The 22,315-nt window shown below is 42.5% G+C and overlaps 1 protein-coding gene across 1 annotated transcript in view; it reads left to right on the top strand.

The window, feature by feature from the left end:
* The window catches only part of LOC124619708 (tetratricopeptide repeat protein 21B-like), a 266,652-nt gene that overhangs the window by 188,674 nt on the left and 55,663 nt on the right, over window positions 1-22,315 (top strand). The window contains exon 14 of the mRNA XM_047146266.1: window positions 14,684-14,875. Coding sequence (XP_047002222.1) covers window positions 14,684-14,875 — 192 coding nt within the window. The remainder of the gene's footprint in view (window positions 1-14,683; window positions 14,876-22,315) is intronic.

Genomic DNA, 22,315 nt, shown 5'->3' with positions numbered 1-22,315 from the left:
GCTCTACTAACTGAATCTTCAGCATTCTTCTGTGACACCAAATTCCATAACCTTTTATTCTCTTCCTGTCTGTCATCCATGTTTCTATTTCATACAAGGCTTAAATTTTCAGGAAAGATTTCCCAACTCTTAAATTTAAGTTAGATGTTAACCTGTTTATTTTTTCCATGAACACCTTTTGTGCCGTTACCAATCTGCATTTTATATTCTCTCTAATTTTTCTATTGTCAGTTATTTTGCAGTCTAAATGGCAAAACTCATATAGAATCTCATTTCTTAATCTACTTCCCTCAGCACTGTTTGATTACAACGTATAACCCCTTTAAAGGCAGTATCCATTCAATTCAACTGATTTTCCAACTCCTTTACTGTTTGTGGCAGAATTACAGTGTCATTGACAAAATATAAAGTTTTTAGAATGAATCCTTCATTCTGCAGTGGAGTGTGTGCTGTTTTTAAATTTTTTGGCAAATTAAAACTGTGTGCCAGATTGAGACTAAAGACCAGAACCTTGCATTTTATGGGCAAAACTCTTACTGACTGAATTATTGAGAACAAGGCACAATCCAACCTCACATCTTTACCTCCACCACTGCCTCTCTTGTACATTCTGAAACTTTACGGAGGCTGTTCTGCACACCTTGCTCAACTAGTACTCCTGGAAGAAAGGATATCATCAGGGAATCGTTTAGCCACAGCTTTGGGAATTGTTTCCATAAACTCTTAAGTACCTTGTTTCATCTTAAGTCTTTCAGTGCTTGGTAACATTCTTCTCGCATTTTCGTATCTCTCATTTCATCTTCAGCCTGTTTCGCTTTTGTTTCCATACCAATGTCTTCATTCCTATATATTCCTTATACCTTGCAGCCTTCCTTTCATTGCCTAGCCTGTTAGCTGAGCTCTTGATATTCATGTAGCAACTTGTCTTTTCTGCAAAGCTTCTGTAATGTTCATGTAAGGGAAATCTAGCTTTCCATAGTATTGGGTGTTTCTAAAACTTTACATATCTACTGTAGCAGTTCTTGCTTTGACTTGTTGCACTTCCTGTCAATCTCATTCAGTATTTTATTTCACCTGCTTCGTTTCCTGTGCTTTTGTATTTTATCCTTTCGTCAGTCAAATTTGATATCTCATGTGTTATCCCATGATTTCTTCTGGGCCTTGTTCTTTTACTTATTTGATACTCTGTTGTCTTCACTGTTTGGTCTCTCAAAGCTACCCAATCATTTCCTATTGTGTTCCTTTCCACTATTTCATTCATTTGTTCCTGAATGCGTCCTTTAAAACTCATAATAACCAGTGTTTTTTTTTTAAATTTATCCAGACCCCATTTCCTTAATTTCATACCTGTCTGCAGTTTATAACCAATAAATTTTAGTCAGAGTCAATATCACCTTTGGAAATGTTTTGTATTTTAAAATCTGCTGTCAAAATCTGTCTCTCTCCATTATATAATTTATATGTAACCTGCAGATGTCTCCAGTTATACTCTGTGTATACACCTTTCAGCATTCATAAACCAGGTGTTTGAAATAATTAAATTGTTCTGTGTGGAAAATTCTGCCAGTTGGCTTCATCTTTCAGTCCTTTCTCTTACTGGTTTTCTTTTCCTACTGTTGCATTCCAGTCCCTCATCACAACAGAACTTTTGGATCCCTTAATGAACTGAACAGACAGTTTCTTTTATTTCAGCATCCTTTGAATCTCTTCAACATCTGTGGAGCTAGTAGACATATAAATTTGTACTGTTGTAATGAGTTGTAGCTTTGTGTCTTTCTTGGCTGTGGTGATGTGTCCATGACACTGTTCATAGTGGTTCATCTGATTTATTTATTTATTTGTTTTATTATTATTCATTATTGTTTTCTTCTTGCCATCACTCTCCACAAATATTCACTGTGTCTCACTTCGATCCATCCATTTCTCTTTTCAAGTTCTGCCTGATTAACTGATCTAACCTTCTTTGCTCTGTCCAATAAAATGGCAGACAACATTCTCCTCAATCAGAATGTATACCTCCGGGACAACCGGAAAATCTGGGAAAAACCCGGAATTTTTTTTATCCTGGTAAAAACAGGGAAAAACCCGAGGATTTTTTTAGAATTCTACATATCTTTCACTGTTTTAGTCTTTGGTTAAATTTCTGATTTTGACTGGCAAGGACTGATAAATAGCAAAATGTGTCAAAGGATTTAGGATGAAGAATATGTAGTACTTCATAACAGCAAACTGCCTCCGATGAGTGTGTCATCACAACTGTTTTCATTAAGTTCGTTTTGAGCAGTTGTCAATGGCCTCGTGCACACGCACAGTTGAGTTGCGAATGAGCAGTGCCTTCTCCCGCTTCTGGCTACTTGAAGTGTGACTGCAGCAGTAGCAGGAAGCAGTCGTGCTACACGGAAAAATTTTTCTGGCGCACCCGAGCTGCCACATTCACACATGCGCAGAGCAGTCTGGGTTTTAGTGCGGAGGGGGATAGTGACCTGTGTTTAGTGATTTTGCTCTTTCCTTATGTCCTATTTCCTCTTCATTTACAGTTCGCACATCAAATGAAAACAAGACATATTTCTGTGGCCAGGAGCTATCAAGTGATTTAAAATACAGTCATATGATGACGGAACGCTATGTTATTAGTTTCAGTTTTCTGATTTTATTTTATTTCCATGTTTTTGGCAGTCAAGCATTAATTATGTTGCACAACAATGAAGTTGTTTTTGTTGGATTGCAAAATAAATGTGTCTTCTATTAATCTATTTCTCAGATGCAGTCTATTTATAAGAAATGAAGTGTTTCATTCCACACTATCAGCTAGTTTCAACTGTTCACTGAATTTCAAATGCACATTTTCATCTTCTGGCAGATATGGCATTATGCCATAACAACAAACATGAGACAATACAGTGCTGGTATTCCAAGAAAATTTGCATCCCTAAAAGCTCACTGAAAAGCTCAATATGAGGTTGGGGCCTACTTCATTCTGAATCTGGACATACAAAAGCTGAATTATGCATTTTAGTGTGGTTTATGAAACTCCTATGCTCTTGGAGTATTCTCTGATGTCCTATTTCTTTCATGGCATCATGTAAGATCTCTTAATGCTCTATGTATACAAATGTACGGGCTTCCTACATCATCGTAGCTGCCCATGTGCAGTAACGCCTGTTTTATGGCGCTCTCTGACAAGTGCTGAAATGAACCCATGTCTAGGAGGTTGTGGGGAAAATATTGTGAATGGTTCTTCAAAAAATGTTATTTTCAAAGGAAATTTTCTTTTACGCAATATGAACTGTGTTACGTGTGAGAATGTGTAATGAATTTCTGAAATCTTAGAGCATTTGACTCTCATTTAAAATTAAAAACTTTCAGGACGAATCACTTAGAATAAGTTTGAGCCTAGAAGACCAGACACTAATGTCATTGTTTAAAATTGTACTGGCACATTTGTGTGTAACACATGCTAAAAAGACCAATGTTAAAGCTTAATTTTTCTTGCAGCTTAATCTTCAAGACCAATAGTTTATCTGAAAACTTAGCTTTTCTTGTAGTTGTACCATGTACATTAATTTAAACCATTAACTTTTCGTATTTGTGTGTTTATGCTACTTAACAGTGATGTTGCTATTGGCTGACTACATCATGTGTCCTATGCTTTGTACATCTGCTGTGATTGATTGATGAGATCACCATGACATGAACTATGATTGGCTTACAATAGCACATTGCAATCTCTGTTTTAATGGTTTGGAAACTAATGTGCTGTGTTTTGTGGGATTCGCATTTATACTTTCATAATATGAAAATATGCAGCATTTCGTAATACGAAAATATACAGCGTACATGTTGCTGCACATCAAAAGTCTTTCCAAAATGTGTTTCCCTTTTTTTTCCTGAGTTTTGTTTTCTATAGTGCTGGAAAGTTCTTGCTGGTGTATAAAATCTTTAACATTCAAAGGATTGATGTTTTTACAGCTCTGAGACGAAGTACACAGTTGCTTATCATGGAGAAAGTGTATTTTCACTTTGGAAGAAGTGTATTTTCGTGTGGCGGAAAGTGCGTTTTAACTGGGAGATCAGAGAAAAATACGGGAATTTTTTTTTTCTTGTCCGCATATACACCCTGTTAGTACTCCCCACACAGAGATCTGAATGCGCCATCATCATTAAACCATACAGTATAGCAGTACATCATTGTAAAATATAATTATGTCATTTCCCCTTGTTTTAAGCTGTTCACATAACCAACACAGTAAAGTCAGGTCGGCTAACGCAGCAAAGAAAGATCAGTCAGTTGTCCAGAAACTACTGATTAGACTGCTGTCCCTCTTCTGGTCTCTCCACAGATACTCCTCTGATGCAGCTGCTCTGCAATGTCTGTATCATTGAAGCACCCAAAGCACCTCACTGTAACAAGTTTGTGGCTGATGGGACTAATGGAAGGAATTAATAGAGCAAGTTTGCAAAGAGACCTGGAGCTCAACTATATTAAGACTAAAATAATGAATAATCAACATGTCGCAACAAATATTGTACAAATTGATAATGAAATCATAGACTCAAACAATGGAAAATCCAGGATGGAATGTAATAATACACTACTGGCCATTAAATTTGCTACACCACGAAGATGACATGCTACAGACATGAAATTTAACCTACAGGAAGAAGATCCTGTGATATGCAAATGATTAGCTTTTCAGAGCATTCACACAAGGTTGGCACCAGTGGCGACAGCTACATGAGGACATGAGGAAAGTTTCCAACTGATTTCTCATACACAAACAGCAGTTGATCGGTGTTGCCTGGTGAAACGTTGTTGTGATGCCTCGTATAAGGAGAAGAAATGCGTACCATCACGTTTCTGACTTTGATAAAGGTCGGATTGTAGCCTATCACGATTGCAGTTTATCGTATCATGACATTGCTGCTCGCCTTGGTCGAGATCCAATGACTGTTAGCAGAATATGGAATCGGTGGGTTCAGGAGGGTAATACGGAATGCCGTGCTGGATCCCAAGATCCAAGATCACTAACAGTCGAGATGACAGGCATCTTATCCGCATGGCTGTAACGGATCGTGAAGCCACGTCTCGATCCCTGGTTCAACAGATGGGGACGTTTGCAAGACAATGACCATCTGCACGAACAGTTCGACGATGTTTGCAGCAGCATGGACTACCAGCTCGGAGACCATGGCTGCAGTTACCCTTGACGCTGCATCACAGACAGGAGTGCCTGTGATGGTGTACTCAACGACGAACCTGGGTGCACGAATGGCAAAACATTATTTTTTCGGATGAATCCAGGTTCTGTTTACAGCATCATGATGATCGCATCCGTGTTTGGCGACATTGCGGTGAACGCACATTGGAAGCGTGTATTCGTCATCGCCATACTGGCGTATCACCCGTCGTGATGGTATGGGGTGCCATTGGTTACACGTGTCGGTCACCTCTTGTTGGCATTGATGGCACTTTAGCCAGTGGACATTACATTTCAGATGTGTTACGACCTGTGGCTCTACCCTTCATTCGATCCCAGTAAAACCCTACATTTCAGCAGTATAATGCACGACCGCATGTTGCAGGTCCTGTACGGGCCTTTCTGGATACAGAAAATGTTCAACTGCTGCCCTGGCCAGCACATTCTCCAGACCTCTTACCAACTGAAAACATATGGTCAATGGTGGCCAAGCAACTGGCTCATCACAATACGCCAGTCACTACTCTTGATGAACTGTGGTATCGTGTTGAAGCTGCATGGGAAGCTGTAACTGTACGCACCATCCAAGCTCTGTTTGACTCAATGCCCAGGTGTATCAAGGCCGTTATTACGGCCAGAGGTGGTTGTTCTGGGTACTGATTTCTCGGGGTCTATGCACCCAAATTGCGTGAAAATGTAATCACATGTCAGTTCTAGTATAATATATTTTCCCAATGAATACCTGTTTATCATCTGCATTTCTTCTTGGTGTAGCAATTTTAATGGCCAGTAGTGTATCATTAAAAGGAAAGTTGCTACTCACCATATAGCAGAGATGCTGAGTCGCAGATAGGCACGACAAAAAGAATGTCACAAATTAGCTTTCGGCCAGTATGGCCTTCATCAAAAACAGAATGGCCTTCATCAAAAACAGATGACGACACACACACACACACACACACACACACACACACACACAGATATATGCAAACACAACTCACACACACATGACTGCAGTCTCTGGCAACTGAATCCACACTGTGAGCAGCTGCACCAGTGCATGATGAGAGTGGCGACTGGTTGGGCATTAGGAAAGGTAATGTTCAATAGTGGTAAGGCCATGGGCATTAGGGATGTTAGTGTAAAGGGAGGTGGCGTCAATAGAAATGAGCATGGCACCGTGTGGTAAAGGGACAGGAACTGTGGAGAGTCAGTGAAGGAAATGGTTGGTATCTTTTATATACACTTATGCTCATAAATTAAGGATAATTGCAGAATGTGGTGCCACAAAACGTGGGACTACACAAAACTGGCACAAATTGCATAGGCACATAGGCAAAAAGGGAACACACACAACACAGATCAGTAAGTCTACGGTATTGGTGATAAGTTGAGAAAACCATCCCGAAACACATCTGCTACAAGACACCACTCTTTTCTGCGCATGTATCCCTGACATCAGTATGGGATATGATCACCATGCACACGTACACAGGCCTCACAACGGGTTGGCATACTCTGGATCAGGTGGTCGAGCAGCTGCTGGGGTACAGCCTTCCATTCTTGCACCAGTGCCTGTCAGAGCTCCTGAATAGAGTGCTGCAACGCTCAATGTTTGACCGATCACGGCTTGCCTGTTGACAGGGGGACCGAGCCGCTCGTGTCCGGCCCCACATGACTCGGCTCGGTCACGTACTCGCCCCATGTCTGTTGTCCGGATTCCGGACACGCTGATAACCGAGCATGACCGGTCACCGCTGACATCTCACCTCGCCTCGCCCCGTCTCGCTGCACTGCATTGTACTGTACTGTACAAATCCAACGCATATCTCTCTCTCTCTCTCTCTCTCTCTCTCTCTCTCTCTCTCTCTCTCTCACACACACACACACACACACACACACACAATGTATTTATCTCTGTCTCTCTCTCTTTTAATACTAAAGTAACGTTTCCAAGAACAGGTACGTGACACAGCTAAATTCATAAAGCACTTGGAAAGTAAGATGATATTTCAATACAATGGCCGATAGAAGACTAGTCTCATTTCCAAACAGAAGATATATTTTTCCCTTTCATTAATAGGAAACATTAAATAAGTGCTGTCCCTGTAATCTAGAAGACAACCATCTTCATAAAGAAAGCATACAAAGAACATTAAATATTTTCAGACGTAACTTGTCATACTTTTCACTTGTTTGCAACAGAAACAAAATTATAGTTATTGTTGATCAGCAGCAAATCACTATCGCGTTCCGGATTTAATTGGCTGTGGAGATTTGTTAGTAACATGCCAACTTTACTAAAGCATCTTTCACTAGGTGCGCTTGTTGCTGGGATACATAAAATACTTCTTGCAGCTGCAGTCAGGCCTCGCAGATCTGTTTCATGTCTGCTCCACCACTTTAAGATGTCATCATCTCCCGGGTGCATTAAAATGTAGAGATCTACTTCATCTGCTGTGGATGATCTGTTGTTCCTCCATTTCTTGAAACGATCTCTCTTTCTGGGTGGCAATGACACACTACTTGAAGGATCTATGATAATAAACAAAACTGATGTGCAAATCGTTGAACGTTCCCTTAAAAACGAGGTGTTTTATGTTAATGAAATATTATACGAATTATAACATTCCCGTTTCTCTATAATACACTATCCACTAACTATGGAAAAACGATTATGTTAATGATTGCATGTTGTACCTCCGTAAGCAGCACACATTTGTCGCACATTGCTAAGAATCTCCTGCTTTTCATTTATTTCAAGCATATTAAGATCACAGAAAGACGGCCAAAGAAACGTAGCAATTTTATGTCGGGAAGTTATCACAATCTTCTCACAAACAAAAGTCAAGGCTCGATTTTTAATCCTTTGAACCTACGGTTAAAAAATACATATCTGTTAGTAACATCAATTATGCTAGTTAATTATAAATCTATCGCGTATCATAATGAAACAGTGCTTTTAACTGCAGTAATTAATCACCTGATCGTCAGTGTCATTGACACTGCAAATTTCTTGCAGTTTGTGAAACCAAAGAAGAACTACCTGGATTGTGGGTTCTTTTTCGCCTTCTAATTCATCTGTGGCCTCTTTAAATGGTCTCAGAAAATGCGTAATTTTTCCTCCAAGGTCATTATCATATCCTTGAATCTGTAAGCAGAGTCCTTTTCCGTCAGCAAAGCAGCAGCTTCATTACACTGGGTGTGTAAGAATTCCAGCATAGTGTACAAGCTGTTCCAGCGTGTGCAGACCTCTTGTTTCAACGATGATTTGAAAGACAAGCAGAGGCCGCTTTTCTTAATGTACCTTACAATGCATTTTGCAGCATTTATTGTTGATACGATGTTCGAGGCATGATTTAACAAGAAGTTATCTTCATAGAAAGTATGGCTAAGTGCTGTGTTTACACAATGAACAGCACAAGGAATCCTTTAGTGATTTTCCAAGCCTTTATTACATTGGCAACCTGATCGGAGACAAAAACAAAACTGTGCAACATATCCGGTGAAATGTCCCAATCAGCCATCCTCTCTTCAATTTCTTTCATAATATTTACTCCCGTCTTCTTAACGTTCGGGAATTTTGTTGTAAATAAAACATTGTTCACAAGAGACCAATCTGTATTAATGTAAAGTGTTGCAAGCATCAAATAGTGCACCTGATTATGCGAATCAGGCCACATATCAACTATCGCAGCACATGTTTTATTAGTAACTTCCGCAATAACAGAAGGTATATGCTGTTTCATATTGAATCAGCTTGTTCTTTGACGTGTCTGCTTATAGTAGAAGGATGCGGCATGACATCTGCCACGTTAACTTCTCCATAATGCGCACCTAGATGTATTCATTCTTGGCCAAGTTCTCTGGAACCTTCACCGGAAACAGCATTAAAACGTCTCATATCGTTAGCACACATTGCAACACACTTTGCTGTAATACTATTTTTTATTACTGCCGGTATCCCTGAAGGAGCTGTATCTTTGTGAGGTTTCGTGCAACTGTGTATCTTTAAATGAGTGATTCCTGACTGGAAACACAGTAATGTGGAACAGTTTATGCACGATACGTACCCAGTAGACACAGTGTTTTCGTCTACAACCAACAGTAATGTACTCCATACTTGGCTTACTGCACTGGCTTCCTCGCGCTGCATGATTACAGAGAGAGACACACCACAAATGAGAAGCCCATACTGGCTGCAGTCTCACATGTGTAATGATACGTTTAATGTGTTTGAAGTTACGTGCTGCGGATTCGGTCACGGCTCCTATGCTCGGTCACAAGACCTAGTGCGGGCAGCCTATCCAGTTAGGGTGTGCTCACCCCATCTCGTATTGTGTGCTTGCTTACTCGGTCATGCAGGACTCTACTCCTGAAGTGTCGTAGGGATTTGAAGACATGCAGCGATACGTCGACCGAAGTGATACGTCAGCTGAGAGCGTCCCAGACGTGTTTGATGGGATTTGGGTCTGGAGAACAGGCAGGCCACTCCATTTGCCTGATATCTTCTGTTTCAAGGTACTCCTCCACGATGGCAGCTCTGTGGGGTCATGTGTTATCATCCATCAGGAGGAAGATGGGACCCTCTGCACCCTTGAAAAGGCGGACATACTGGTGCAAAATGACGTCCCGATAAACCTGACATGTTACAGTTCCTCTGGCAAAGACATGCATGTGCACCAATCATAATCCCACCCCACACCATCAAACCACGACCTCCATACAGGTCCCTTGCAAGGACATTAAGGGGTTGGTATCTGGTTCCTGGTTCACGCCATATGAAAACCCGGCGAGAGTCACTGTTCAGACTGTACCTGGACTCGTCTGTGAACATAACCTGGGACCACTGTTCCAATGACCATGTACTGTGTTCTTCACACAAGGCTTTACGGGCTCTTCTGTGACCAGGGGTCAGTGGAATGCGCCTTTCAGGTCTTCGGGTGAATGAACCATGTCTGTTCTGTTGTCTGTAGACTGTGTCTGGAGACAACTGTTCCAGTGGCTACAGTAAGGTGCCGATCAAGGCTGCGTGCAGTACTCTGTGGCCGTCTGCAGGCACTGATGGTGAGATATCTGTCTTCTTGTGGTGTTGTACACTGTGGACGTCCTGTACTGTAGCACCTGGACACATTTGCTGTCTGCTGGAATTGTTGCCATAATCTTGAGATCACACTTTGTGGCACACGGAGGGCCCATGCTACAACTTGCTGTGTTTGACCAGCCTCCAGTCGCCCTAGTATTCTACCCCTCATAACGTCATCAATATGTGTTTTTTGAGCCATTTTCAACACACAGTCACCATTAGCATGTCCGAAAACATCTGCACACTTACTCGCTGCACCATACTCTGACGTGCACCAACACGCCTCTGCGTATGTGGTCTCCTGTCAGCGGCACTGTGGGATGACTGCAGGTCAAATGCACTGCATGGTCATACCCCGAGGTGATTTGAACCCGCAAACCACCCACCAGAGTGTTGTTTCACCATGTATCGGCATTATCCTTAATTTATGAGCATGAGCGTAGGAGGGTAGGTTTCGAGTAATAGGTTGGTCCACAAGAGCAGAGATTCTCTCAGTGGGGTCACAATAACCAGTCACAGGAACTGTGGAGAGTCAGTGGAGGAAATGGTTGGTATCTTTTCTATAGGAGGATAGGTTCCGGGTAATAGGTTGAAGGTTTTGGTCTATGAGAGCAGAGATTCTCTCAATGTGGCAATAGCAACTGGCCACAATGGGGTGCACTGGGTGATTGGGTTTATGGACATTAGGAAGCACATAGAAGGTAGGTGTGCGGGATGTGGTGGGGGTGAGCGGTCCTGCAAAACTATGTCAACCAAGCCCAAACCTCCTTCTAATACCTCCTCTCCATCTGCAAAATTCTCTTGCTATGCAATCCTAAATTGCTGGAACCCGTAACACACATTGAAACTCTTGCCCTCCTGGGACTAGATCAACATGTGCAACGCCACCTTGAAAAGGGCTCCACCTTGCTCACTTCCTACTCCCACATTGGAGTACCATGTCCACCACCTCTACAACAACCTCCCAACCTCACCCACATCCTCTCATAGCTGACAAACTCTGTCTTGCAGACCTACTACATTTACCTCACCCTCCAAAACTAACTCTCGCCACCATACAGAATCCAGAACCGAAACAGACCCATAAGACAGTGATGAACCTTTCCTCCAGTAACCTTAGCCCCACAGAAATGTCAATCCTTTGCAAAGGCCTCACCTTTTGCCCCACTCCCAAATTCAATCACGCAGGTCTTCACTCTTTCTCCCAGTCCCTACAGTGAACACACATTCTCGCCACCAACCCTACCAATTAGACTCAATCAAAGACTAATATTGAACCCTGCCCAACTCAGTTCACTCCCCCATCCAACCATGATCCACCCCCACTGCCCGCAAATCATCCTCTGTTAACTTTTCAGAATTTCTTAACCTCGAACCTTGCCTCACCATCAATCCCCAAATCGCTCAACATACAAACTACCCTTATATCTGCAGAAAGAACTGCAGTCCACCACATAAAAATTGATCCCAACATTATAACCTCACCTTTGGACAAAGGCTCCACCTCTGTTGTTTCGAACTGCAAGGATTACCTGGCAGAAGGACTACGGCAGCTGTCAGATACATCCACTTACAAACCTTGCCACATTGGCCCCATTCCAGAAACCCAGCAGGATCGCCAGCCACTCCTCAAATCCAAAGGCCCATCTCAGAACCTCTCCACAGAGTCCATCTCTCTGCTCACCCCTACCGCTACCCACACACCTTCCTTCTTCATGCTTCCTAAAGTCCACAAACTCAACCACCCAGGACGCCTCACAGTGGCTTATTATTCTGCTCCCACTGAGAGAATCTCTGCTCTTGTAGACCAACACCCTCAACCTATTACCCGGAACCTATGCTCCCAAATAAAAGATACCAACCATTTCCTCCACCGACTCTCCACTGTTCCTGTGGCTGGCCAGTTACTGTGCCCCGACTGAGAGAATCTCTGCTCTTGTAGACTGACAACGTCAACCTATTACCTGGAACCTACCCTCCTGTATAAAAGATACCAACCATTTCCTCCACCGACTCCCCACCATTCCTGTCCCTTTACCACACGGTGCCGTGCTCATTACTATTGACGCCACCTCCCCTTAAACTAACATCCCTAATGCCCATGGCCTTACCACTATTGAACACTACCTTTCCCAATGCCTGATGGATTCCAAACCAACAACCTCCTTCTTAGTTGCCATTACCAACTGTATGCTCACTCACAATTACTTCTCCATGGAAGGCATTACCTACTAACAGTTCCAGGGTACGGCTATGGGCACCTGCGTGGCACCATCCTATGCCAACGTATTCATGGGCTATCTAGAGAATACTTCCTAACACCCAGATTCCTAAACCCCTCACCTGGTCCAGATTCATTGATGGCATCTTTGCGACCTGGGTCGAGGGTGAGGACACCCTACCCACATTCCTCCAGAACCTGAATAGCTTCTCCCCCATTTGCTTCACCTCATCCTTCTCAACCCACAACCCAACAAGCCACCTTCCTAGATGTTGACCTCCACCTCAGAGATGGCTACATCAGTACCACCATCCATATCAAACTTACTAACCACCAGCAATACCTCCACTTCGACAGCTGCCACCCGTTCCATACCGAGAAGTCCCTTCCATATAGCCTAGCCACCCGTGGTCGTCGCATCTGCAGTGATGAGCAGCCCCTCTCTAAATATACCGAGGGTCTCACTGAAGCCTTCACAGACCATAATTATCCTCCCAACCTTGTACAAAAACAAATCTCCCTTGCCTTATCTTTCCAGTCTCCCACCACCTCCCAAAGTTCCACAGTCCAGCCACAGAGGAGCATTCCCCTCGTAACTCAGTACCATCCAGGACTGGAGCAATTGAATTCCATCCTCCACCAGCGTTTCGACTACCTCTTGTCATGCCCTGAAATGAGAAATGTCCTGCCCACTATCCTTCCCACTCCTCCCACAGTGGTGTTCCGCCATCCACCGAACCTACACAATATGCTTGTCCATCCCTACACAACTGCTGCTCCCAACCCTTTACCTCATGGCTCATACTCTTGTAATAGAACTAGATGCAAGACCTGTTCCACACATCCTCCCACCACCACCTACTCCAGTCTAGTCACAAACATCACCTATCCCATCAAAGGCAGAGCTACCTGTGAAATGAGTCATGTGATCTACAAGGTCAGTTGTAACCACTGTACTGCATTCTATGTGGCATAACAACCAACAAGCTGTCTGTCTGCATGAATGGCCACTGACAAACTGTAGCCAAGAAAAAAGTGGACGACCCTGTTGTTGAGCAAGCATCCCAACATGACATCCTGTATTTGAGTGATTGCTGCACAACCTGTGCCATATGGATCCTTCCCACCAACAGCATCTTTTCTGAACTGCACAGGTGGGAACTTTCCCTGCAATACATCCTATGTTCACGTAACCCTCCTGGCCTCGACTTTCGGTAGTCATTGTCCTCACCCATCCAGCCCCTTCCCCGTTCCCATTTCACCACTACCCAGCCCTCATTCCACCATTGCTCCCAGTCTTTTTACTTATCTCCCTTCCCACTACCCCCGCCCCACCCTTCCCCTGCTGCCCTCCTTCTAACATCCCGACTGCACACCTTCACATAATTGCCCTACCCTCTCTCCACCTCGTGCTCCCCAGCGGCACTTCACTGTCCCCCCACTATCCCTCCCCCTCCCGGTCCCAGCCTCCTCCATATGCCCAATCAGTTGCCACTCTCATCATGCACTGGTGCAGCTGCTTGCAGTGTGGCTTGAGCTGCCAGAGACTGCAGTTGTGTGTGTGTGTGTGTGTGTGTGTGTGTGTGTGTGTGTGTGTGTAGAGACTGCAGTTGTGTGTGTGTGTTGCGTGTGCATATGTTTCTGTGTGTGTGTGTGTGTGGGGGGGGGGGGGGTCTGTTTTTGACGAGGGCCGTTCTGGCCAAAAGCTAATTTGTGAGTTTCTTTTCATTGTGCCTATCTGCAGCTCAGCATCTCCACAATATGGTGAGTAGCAACTTTCCTTTTCATAAGATTAAATTATAGAATCAGTTGGCAAGGTGGCCAGTCTTGGGTATTTTTTAAAAATGTGGGTGGATAACATTTATTTGTTTCTTTGTTGACACGTGATGGAGCACTTTGGGAGAGTGGTAGCTTATCACTGTTCATGTGATGTTTATAGCTGATATGAGTGTGGGACTTCAAGGGACTTCTGTTGTGAAATGGGCGGACGCTACGTGATTGGAAGAACTATTGGCAGAATACCATTCATTGTGCATACCTGCCCTAAATCTCTTATTACCTTCTCCCTTTCCCATCTTACTTTCCTTCTCTATCTACTGTTTTTATCCTCTATTTTTTGTATAGTTTTTCTGCTGTAATCATAACACATAATAATGTAGAGGAACAATTTACCATTAGGTTCGACTGTGTCGGAGAGCTTCGGACAATGTAACTTTACGTTCTGAAGCAGCAGCTCTTTGTCGAAAGGCAGCAGAACTGGCAGCAGTACTTCGTGACCATTCTGGAGCTGTACAACTATACAAGGAAGCACTTGTTCATGCTCCCAGTGACCGCACTGCCTTAGTTGCAATGGCGAAGCTGTATATGCAGGTATTTAAATCTTAGTGATTATCATTCACATTCTGGCAGAATTTCTTTAGAACAGTTTAGACATAAAAATATAGATTACAAAGCTGTATCACAGTCATTATTGCTTTGTCATATATTGTATATTGAACCAGGAACCTAGAAACAACGGAGAGGCTTTGTCCTGCTGTAGCCCTGAGTGGTTCACAACCCCACAACAGGCCACAGCATTCCACCCACCCCCCCCACCACCCCACACGGAACTGTGGACCCCCCCCCCCCCCCCCCCCCAGCTGGGAACGTCTCAGACCAGATTAGTATACCCCAAATGTTTGCGTGGTAGAGTAATTATGGTGTAGGCATATGTGGAGACAGTGTTTTCGCAGCAATCACCGACGTAGTGTAACTGAGGCAGAATAAGGGGAACCAGCCCGCATTCACCTAGGCAGATGGAAAACCGCCTAAAGACCATCCACAGGCTGGCCGGCACACCGGACCTCCACACTAATCTGCTGCGTCAGCCGGCACACCTTCCCGCTCGGGAAGCAGCATGTTAGATTGCGCAGCTAACCGGGTGGGCTTTGTCATGCATAATCTGTACGAATAGAAGATACTCGTGATTAATACAGGCACCTGTAATGATGTCTTCATCAATAGGATGCTTAACTATAATTTTCCTTAAATTAAAGTACAGTGTTATTTACATGTACCCCAGGATTTCAGAAGACAACTGCATGAGAACTAAAAGACAAACAGGCAATAGACACACGTCAGTGGATAGAGCATCTCTTAATGTTTTTAATTCGCATTACAGTTGCTCAATATGGGCACTGTTTATGATGTGACAAACATCAATATGATTGTCAAACACTTGCCATATATGTCCCAACATGTCATAGCTGATATCAGCAACCGTGTTAATTGTCCTTCTTTGCAGTTCTTCCAAATTAAATGGCAGCAGTGGAGGCTGGAGCACTGGTGGAGCACTGTCCTAGTTTTAAAATGAAGTCTCCACCCTTGTGTTGTAATTGTGGCATAAGCCATTGCTACTGCATGTCCAAGTACACAAATTCAATCAGTATTCTCCCTGATGGCAGGAGAGGAGCAACATCCATTGTACACAAATGAAACGGATTCCTTCGGTAGCTGCTGCAAGTCACTGCAGAAGTCGGAATGTAGTTCATTGTCTTGGGAAATCATTGCCTATAACAATTGTGACTGGTAAGGTTTTACATGCAGATGTTTGCATAGAGCGCACTAGTCAGTTATCTGGAGTTCGTTGTTCCCACGTTGATTTCTTCAGACTTTTGCTGAATGCTTACCAAATGAACTCGGGCTTCTTTTCTGACAGTTCGGGCTGCCCTGTTTTCTTTGCACTTCATAAAAAGCCAGTCTCACAGAGTGGTCCACCCATGGACTGTTTTGTATGCTGAAGCTTTTACCTGATATTTGGTACAAAGTCATCACTGAACCCTCACAAATGACTTACATTTAGTGAATTCAAAGATGCAAAATGTATAGGGCACTCCATTATACACCATGTTCTGACATGAGTAGCACAGTCTGCAATTATGAATTGAAACTTGGAGTGTTGCTCTGTTCACTGATATGTGTCATTTTCCTTTGTGTGTTGTAGTTTTCGCACAGTCATCTTATGAAATCCAGGTGTACTTATCCACAATCGTGCATATTGTCATCTCCAATGAACATCAGTTTATGCTTTAACAATTTCTGCATATATCCATACATATGTAACTCAATTGCATTAATATGTTGCCTTGTAGTTCACTTTTTGGCACTGGATAAATCTTGATTCTCATTTTTTTTGTCAGTTGCTCGTCTCTACTCTCATAATCATTGACAAAGTCATCATACTCACAGTTGTGCCAGAATCTTGTTATTTGCTTCCATTGTTTCTTCTGCAACTGCTACAGTATTATGGTTTGCATACCCAGTGGGCAATTTCATATGTTCATTCAAACTGTATCCAGTATATTTATTATCTTCTTTTTTGCAGTATTCTGTTTTTACTAACCACCAACTCACAAACTGTTTCTACTAATTGTTCTGTTGTGTGTATTACCCTAATCTTACTTGTATTCATAGACATCACCTAAGTTGTCTCGGACTTTAGTAAATTGAATAAATGGTCTGGTTTGTGCAGGAATCAGTCCATTGATGAGGCATTGTTGGTTGTAGTGCCTGCAGTACACTGGCTCATCCTCAGTACCATTGGTAGACCCTCACACAGGCAAGGTTTATGCCAGCAGGGTGACAGTGTGTTTGTAAGACTGCTCAGGCGAGAGAGTAGATCAGGCAGATGCCCAGTCAAGTTGCTGTTAACTGTCCGTGTCTGGCAGTGAACTGAGATTGTAATGTTGGTGCCACATCTGCAGGCCAATTGGCTGGTGGTTGGTGGGACTACTGTGGCTGGATAAGGTTCCAGTGGCGTTGAAAAGGTGTTCTTGCCCAAGGACACCATGGTCATTTGTCCCGAAAAGATGTATACATTGTTTATGGTTTTCAGCTAGACACTTTCTGAATTTTCTGCTTCCGGTTGCTGCTTCTGGGCAGAATCGAAGTATGTGCCGTTGGCAAGGATGTAATGTCCGTGATGTCTGTAGTGTCAACAAAAGTTTTGGCTGTTGATGTTGTTGCAACACCATCACCAGATTTTTAATTGTTCTGCATGTTTCTGTAAGAAGTTAATAGAGGGGTCAGCGCCATTGTTAGTGAAAGTTAATAGAAGGGTCAGGGCCATTGTCGATGATTTACTATCTATTAAATTTTTTTACATATGTGCAATGAACATTGTGATGAATCATTCCACATTGCCATTGCTTTGGGGTGGATGTTTCCCAAATGATCAAGTACTGTTGTTCACAGATTCTGGTAGGGAAAACTTGGTGGAGTTTTAGGCCACAAAGTCTACAAAAAGCCCACACAAATGGACAGGTAGAGTTTTAGGCTACAAAGTCTACAAAAAGCCCACACAAATGGACAGGTACCTTCACAAAAATTCAAATCACCACCCCAACAAAAAAAGAGGCTTGAGCAAAACATTGGTGGACCGAGTTAAAAGAATCTGTGAACTGAAGTTCTTAGAGAAAGAGCTTGGCATTTAAGAACTACTTTCAGAAAAAAGGCTGCTGTGGGGGACTACACGTAACACTTGGCATTTTCCTCAACAGGATTATACTCCTATTCAGGAATGTTCCAGGACAAGATTTTTCATTTCTGAGTTTGCAATACTAAAAAGGAACAAATGTTGTTTTTATGTTACCTGGTATATGTGCCTCCTTGAAATGACTTTGGCTATGTTTACGCAGAAACTCACTGTATGGCAGAGCTGTGCTTAGCAACACACTGTTTGGGTTCTTGATGCTTTAGTTACGGTGTCACAATGGATGCTGATTGTGAGCAAAGAATGAATATTAAGTTGTGCATTAAGCTTGGGAAAACCCCTAGTGAAACATGGACTGTGATTAAGCAAGCACGTGCAGGTGAGGCAATTTCAAGAAGTCATGTTTTCGAATGGCACAAAAGGTTTTGTGAAGGCAGAGATTCAGTGCAAGATGATCCCAGAGCTGATTGGCTGTCTACAGCACATACTGAATCAAATCTGAAGCTTGTAGGGCCGTTATTCCAAGATTACCATTATGTAGCTGTGCATGCAATATCAGAAGAACTCAGTTTGAATCGTGATGTGTGTCATAAGATTTTAAGCAAAGATTTAGGGAAATGGAAACGTAATGTAAAACTCATCCTTCACACACTAACAGATGAACAGAAAGAGGAAAGACGAAGGATTTCTGCTGAACTACCGTATGGAGCCAAACATGATCCTACATTTCTGTCAAAGATTATTGCGGAGGATGAAAGTTGGTGCTTCGAAGTATGACCTCACAGGAAGTGTGAAAGTGCTGAATGGCAGAGTCCTTTATCACCAGCCTTGAAAAAAGTCATCTACCATCGAGAAGAAAGACAATGTCCATCACATTCTTTGATAGTAAATTATTAGTTCAGCATGAGTATGTTCCTCTAGTTCAAACAAGAAACCAAACTGTTTACGTCGAAGTCTTGAACATTTGTGACAAGCAACTCGACATTGCCACCCTAATTTGTGGCAGTGTCAGGACGGGCTCATATTGCATGACAATGCAAGACCCCATACTGTTTTATCTGTTACCAAGTATCTGGCCTGACATTCTGTTATTGCCTTCCCACATCCGCCATATTCGCCCAACCTCCCACCTTGAGATTTTTTCTTGTTTCCGTGAGTGAAAAGGCAACTGAAGGGAAAGCGTCATCAAGATATCACAGACAACCAATGGGCTGTGAACAAATGAGTTGACAAGTATCACAGAAGAACATTTCCCTGCTAACTTCAAAGACATTGGAGAAACGTTGGCAACTGTGTGCAGATAGCCAAGGGAATACTTCAATAGCAGCTAGGATTATTACTTGGTAAGGCAATTTTCTATTTTTTTTTTTTAAACCTGTCCTGGAACTTTTCTGACAAAGGAATATAAAATACCTTGCTCATATAATCAAGTATACAGGGGAACTACTTAAAGAAGTATTAATACCTGTTTCAAGGAACACAAGAGCAATTGTCACCTGGGAAACATGGATTAATCAGCAATAGCAGATCATGCACTGGAACCAGAGAACTACTAAATTCATTGTTCCGATACTATAGCTTTATCAGAATCCAGTCATTACTCTCCTAGGATATACAGAGAGCTCATAGAAATTCAAAAACACAAAACCAACTTTAACAGAAAATACTGCAGTGCAGTGACTGAGACACTACATTGATGATAGACAGCTGCTGTGATTCCTGCACAGGGCGAGACACTGTTTTCTCTTATATTTGCCTTTCTGTGACATGAAATTTAGCAGTGCAGTTTCTGAGACTCTATGTTGGCTATCAACAGCTACATTTTGTGAGTTCATTCTTAATTGAATGTGACTGTTGATTATCAACGCAGTGTCTGAGACACTTCACTGCCTTATTTCATGTCATAGAGAGGCAATGACGAGAGAAAACAGTGTCTCACCTTGTGCGGGAGTCATGATAATACAGTGTGAGCACAAGGAAAAGTAGACACCAGGACAAATGGAGATTTGGGTCACTCCTGGAAGCATGCTCAGATAGCGAAAGTCCTTAAGGCAACTGCTCACTAAAGTCAGAAATTTGGGTTCAAGTTCTGGTATGACACAACTTTTCATGTGTCCTGAAATATTCAACAACTCATCTGGAATCATAAATGCAATTGGCGAGTTCATTTTTGTTGTGTACATAGTTCTGCGTAGTCAGTGCGTACGTAACTTTCCCACTAGAGCGCAGCCCGCTAAGCACAACAGCGCAGGCGCAGCGCTCGTCTGTCTGCGCACTATGAGATAGCGCTGCCTTAGAGACGGACCAAATTCTGCTTCTGCCGATCCACGTATTAATATGTAACGCAGCCAATGGGATCGCTGCTAACGTAGAACCTTTTCTCCTCGCAGATGACACTCGCGCAGTGATACCTGAACGCGCGAGGTATTATAACGAGTGTACAGACCTCCAATTAGTCAGTCTGCATTTGTCTGCACCAGTCTGTACCAGTCTGCATTAGTCTCTACCAGTCTATAGTCAAGTTTCAGTCTGCACCTAAGAAGATTACCATATTCTTGTACATAGACATGAAGATAAATGAATAGACACTTTGTCAAGTATCAGAGATATGTGAGAATAAGATTAACGTACCAAGACCAAAGGAACTTCAGATTGTCAATTGTAAACAGCATCCAGAATCAAGTTACGTAATGTCTATGCTTTTTATTATTTTAATAAATGTGTGTGAACATTAATCAAGTTCTGTTTAAAGTTGGTCACTGTCAATGTGCTACTCTAAGCGTGCAAGTGGCATTTCTATCGTCTGACCTAACGGCAGAAGATAAACACGCCACGATAAGACTACGAGACATATTGCTGACACTCGCCTACTTCGTTAGAACGACAAGTCAAATGGTCTGATGGTGTGTGTACCGAAGGTCTTAGAGTACGCACACCACAATTTTTAACAGAAAAGAAAATGGATTGATATTATACAAGTTGCAAGCCTTTGTGTGACATAAAACCAACAGTGCCAGCTGTTACCTTCGAAGAGCTCCAAAGCATGCATTGATTCAACTCCGTGATCTTCAGCAGAGGTCTAATGATGTCAGAAACCAACCGTTGCATGGATGCAAGTAAACAGTTGCCTGATTGAGCTTGTGTAAGTTTGAAACTGCTGCATGAGTCTTCATTGCCTCTGATGTTGTCTCCAACATTAAGAGACAAACAGTTAGCCAGAGAAATGTGTCTTAGACAATGGCCTAATGCTTATAAAACAAAAATAACCATAACTGCGAATGCTTGATGTAAGCGTCTGCATTGTGTGATAATAGTCCTTGTTTGCCCGGTATATTGGAAGCTGCGAAAGAGTTTCTGCATTTGTGTGTTTCACAATTGGCTGTGATATATTTGATAACTGTAAGAACTAAAAATTACTCCCATCGCTGTGATCTTTGTGCTGTTCATTGTGAAATAGTGTTATTTAGTCCAAAAAAGTTTGGTTTATGGTGTATTGTTAGTGAAAAGGTAAAATTTTATGCCATAGAGAGATACATGGAATGTCTGTACAGCACATACGATAGCAAGTACCCCCTTTTCAGTTTTTGAATAGTTAAGGTGAATTGAATTTAGTATTTTAAATGTGTGTCCAATAGTGTGTTTTCAGCATCAGCATTTTTGTGTGGTAGTACTGCACCTATCCGATATGGAAATGTGTCTGCTGCTATCATCAGATGTTTGCCTGTTGTGAATTTCTCACAGCGTGGTGTAGAGTATGATTTTGTTTTAAGAACTCTAAACACTTCTGATTTGGTATCCCTATTCACTGATTGCAGAGAAATTTGATGATGCTCTACTGGACCTTCTCAGACATATATTGACCTCATCTTATGTTTTGTATGGGGGCCAATATTACGAACAGACAGAAGCTGTAGCCATGGGCAGCCCTCTGTCTCCAGTGGTTGCCAGTATGTTCATGGAGAGATCTGAAGGGGATGCATTAGAGATTGCGAGATACAAACCCACATGCTTCTTCAAGTATTTGGATGATACCTTTGTGCTCTGTCTCCATGGATGGATAGGCTCAGTGACCTTCTCTCTAACATTTGAACTCATGCCGCCCAAATATTAAGTTCACCTTGGAACTGGGAAAGGATGGCCAGTTGCTGTTACTAGATGTACTTTTCAAAAGAAGAGCAGATTGCTCATTTGGTGATAGATTGTATCGCAAACCTACACACACTGATTTATTCCAGCAAGCCAGCTGCTGTCATACCCAGTGCAGAATGGAGTCCTGAAGTCATTGGTCCATGGAGTGTACACCTCTCAGACCCAGATAGTTTTGCAGTAGAAATATAGCA

Source organism: Schistocerca americana, chromosome 6 (genome assembly GCF_021461395.2).
Source record: "Schistocerca americana isolate TAMUIC-IGC-003095 chromosome 6, iqSchAmer2.1, whole genome shotgun sequence".
Classification (NCBI taxonomy): Eukaryota; Metazoa; Arthropoda; class Insecta; order Orthoptera; family Acrididae; genus Schistocerca; species Schistocerca americana.
This window is presented reverse-complemented; position numbering and strand designations above follow the sequence as displayed.